At 49.6% G+C, this 2,779-nt stretch overlaps 1 protein-coding gene across 1 annotated transcript; it reads left to right on the top strand.

The window, feature by feature from the left end:
- The first annotated feature begins 838 nt into the window (after positions 1 to 838).
- On the top strand, positions 839 to 1,444 carry LOC129842869 (orcokinin peptides type B-like). Its single transcript, XM_055911564.1, has one exon. The coding sequence runs from the start codon at positions 839 to 841 to the stop codon at positions 1,442 to 1,444; it is 606 nt and encodes a 201-aa protein (XP_055767539.1).
- The last annotated feature ends 1,335 nt before the right edge of the window (positions 1,445 to 2,779 follow it).

Here is a 2,779-nt window from a genome sequence, read left to right as displayed (position 1 = left end):
TGGAGTGGAATTTGATGACGAGGGTTTTCCCTGCTGTCTCTCTGGTGAATTGACACAGGTGTGTTTTTTGAGACTATAAAATAAATTAAACAACATCACAGATTTCATTTATCACTCTCTTCTTTTCACTACTGTTTACTATATCTGGTATGTTAGACTGAGCTGTTCCCATCTGGTTCTGCCCCCCTCTTCTGTCACTGTTAGATTTACACTGAGCTGTTCCCACCTGCTCCTGAGAGAGAGAGAGAGAGAGAGAGAGAGAGAGAGAGAGAGAGAGAGAGAGAGAGAGAGAGAGGGGGTGAGGGGGAGAGGGGGGTCGGGAGAGAGGGAGAGAGGGAGAGAGGGAGGGAGAGAGGGAGAGAGGGAGGGAGGGTCGGGATACCTCCTTGGAGTTGCCTTATCTGAACTGTTTAATGAAACTCAGTGTTCTTGGCCCAGCGGGCTCCCCTACTCACTCACCACTGACCGTTTCACACAACCCCGGTTTTTATGAGTGGGCCTGTCCGGGCCCGGCCCGCATGAATGAAAGATTATAGGAACCAATATCCACGTTCTTTATACTTAATTACGAAAACAGTTAGATGCCTTTGGGGTTTAAAAAAAAGACTAACAATGAAAGAAAGAAAAAACACAATTGAGAAGAATTTGTTCCAGATGTTTCTGTGCTACAATACATTCCTGCCAACATCTTAGAGGAGGTTCACTTTAAACAAACATGTCATGGCACGAGAGACAAATAGAGAGGCTGTGTTTTCTTTTTTTAAAGGATTCATCATTCATTTTTTATGTTGAAAAGTTTTAAAATGTTTTTATCTCTGCCCCGTGTGTTAAAGGAAACATGGACTCTGTGGACGGAGACGTGTACTACGAGGAGAGAGGAAACATGGACTCTGTGGACGGAGACGTGTACTACGAGGACAGAGGAAACATGGACTCTGTGGACGGAGACGTGTACTACGAGGAGAGAGGAAACATGGACTCTGTGGACGGAGACGTGTACTACGAGGAGAGAGGAAACATGGACTCTGTGGACGGAGACGTGTACTACGAGGAGAGAGGAAACATGGACTCTGTGGACGGAGACGTGTACCACGAGGAGAGAGGAAACATGGACGGAGAGGTGTACTACGAGGAGAGAGGAAACATGGACTCTGTGGACGGAGACGTGTACTACGAGGAGAGAGGAAACATGGACTCTGTGGACGGAGACGTGTACTACGAGGACAGAGGAAACATGGACTCTGTGGACGGAGACGTGTACTACGAGGAGAGAGGAAACATGGACTCTGTGGACGGAGACGTGTACTACGAGGAGAGAGGAAACATGGACTCTGTGGACGGAGACGTGTACTACGAGGAGAGAGGAAACATGGACTCTGTGGACGGAGACGTGTACTACGAGGAGAGAGGAAACATGGACTCTGTGGACGGAGACGTGTACTAAGAGGAGAGAGGAAACATGGACTCTGTGGACGGAGACGTGTACTACGAGGAGAGAGGAAACATGGACTCTGTGGACGGAGACGTGTACTACGAGGAGAGAGGAAACATGGACTCTGTGGACGGAGACGTGTACTACGAGGAGAGAGGAAACATGGACTCTGTGGACGGAGACGTGTACTACGAGGAGAGAGGAAACATGGACTCTGTGGACGGAGACGTGTACTACGAGGAGAGAGGAAACATGGACTCTGTGGACGGAGACGTGTACTACGAGGAGAGAGGAAACATGGACTCTGTGGACGGAGACGTGTACTACGAGGAGAGAGGAAACGTGGACTCTGTGGACGGAGACGTGTACTACGAGGAGAGAGGAAACGTGGACTCTGTGGACGGAGACGTGTACTACGAGGAGAGAGGACACGCCATGTTGGAGAAATACATTTCTAACTGTGATCTGATCTGAGAGAGGACATCATCCACTGAGCATTAATCATACAGAGAGAGGCACACACACACACACACACACACACACACACACACACACACACACACACACACACACACACACACACACACACACACACACACACACACACACACACACACACACACACACACACACACACACACACAACACACACACACACTGAAAGACGTTCCCGTTAAGCGTTGATGTAGAGGCCAGTTTCTATCAGTAATATGTATATAATATAATTTAATATTTGTAAATCTTTCTGTGATTGAGATGTTTGGATATGAATCAGACATGTTTGAAACAGATCTGTCTGTTCTCAGTTAGCCAGTAAACTGGACCAGCCCAGGACGCCCTGAACCTGACTCTAACCCTGACTCCTACAGGTACCATCTACAGCAGGACGCCCTGAACCTGACTCCTACAGGTACCAGCCCAGGACGCCCTGACTCCTACAGGAACCATCTACAGCAGGACGCCCTGACTCTGACTCTGACCCTGACTCCTACAGGTACCATCTACAGCAGGACGCCCTGAACCTGACTCCTACAGGTACCAGCCCAGGACGCCCTGACTCCTACAGGAACCATCTACAGCAGGACGCCCTGACTCTGACCCTGACTCTGACTCCTACAGGAACCACCTACAGCAGCACGCCCTGACTCTGACTCTGACTCCTACAGGAACCATCTACAGCAGGACGCCCTGACTCTGACTCTGACTCTGAATCCTACAGGAACCATCTACAGCAGGACGCCCTGACTCTGACTCCTACAGGAACCATCTACAGCAGGACGCCCTGACTCTGACCCTGACTCCTACAGGAACCATCTACAGCAGGACGCCCTGACTCTGACTCTGACT

This window comes from Salvelinus fontinalis, unplaced genomic scaffold, assembly GCF_029448725.1.
Source record: "Salvelinus fontinalis isolate EN_2023a unplaced genomic scaffold, ASM2944872v1 scaffold_0072, whole genome shotgun sequence".
Taxonomy (NCBI): Eukaryota; Metazoa; Chordata; class Actinopteri; order Salmoniformes; family Salmonidae; genus Salvelinus; species Salvelinus fontinalis.
Note: the sequence above shows the minus strand (reverse complement) of the source record. Positions and strands in the feature narration are given on the sequence as shown.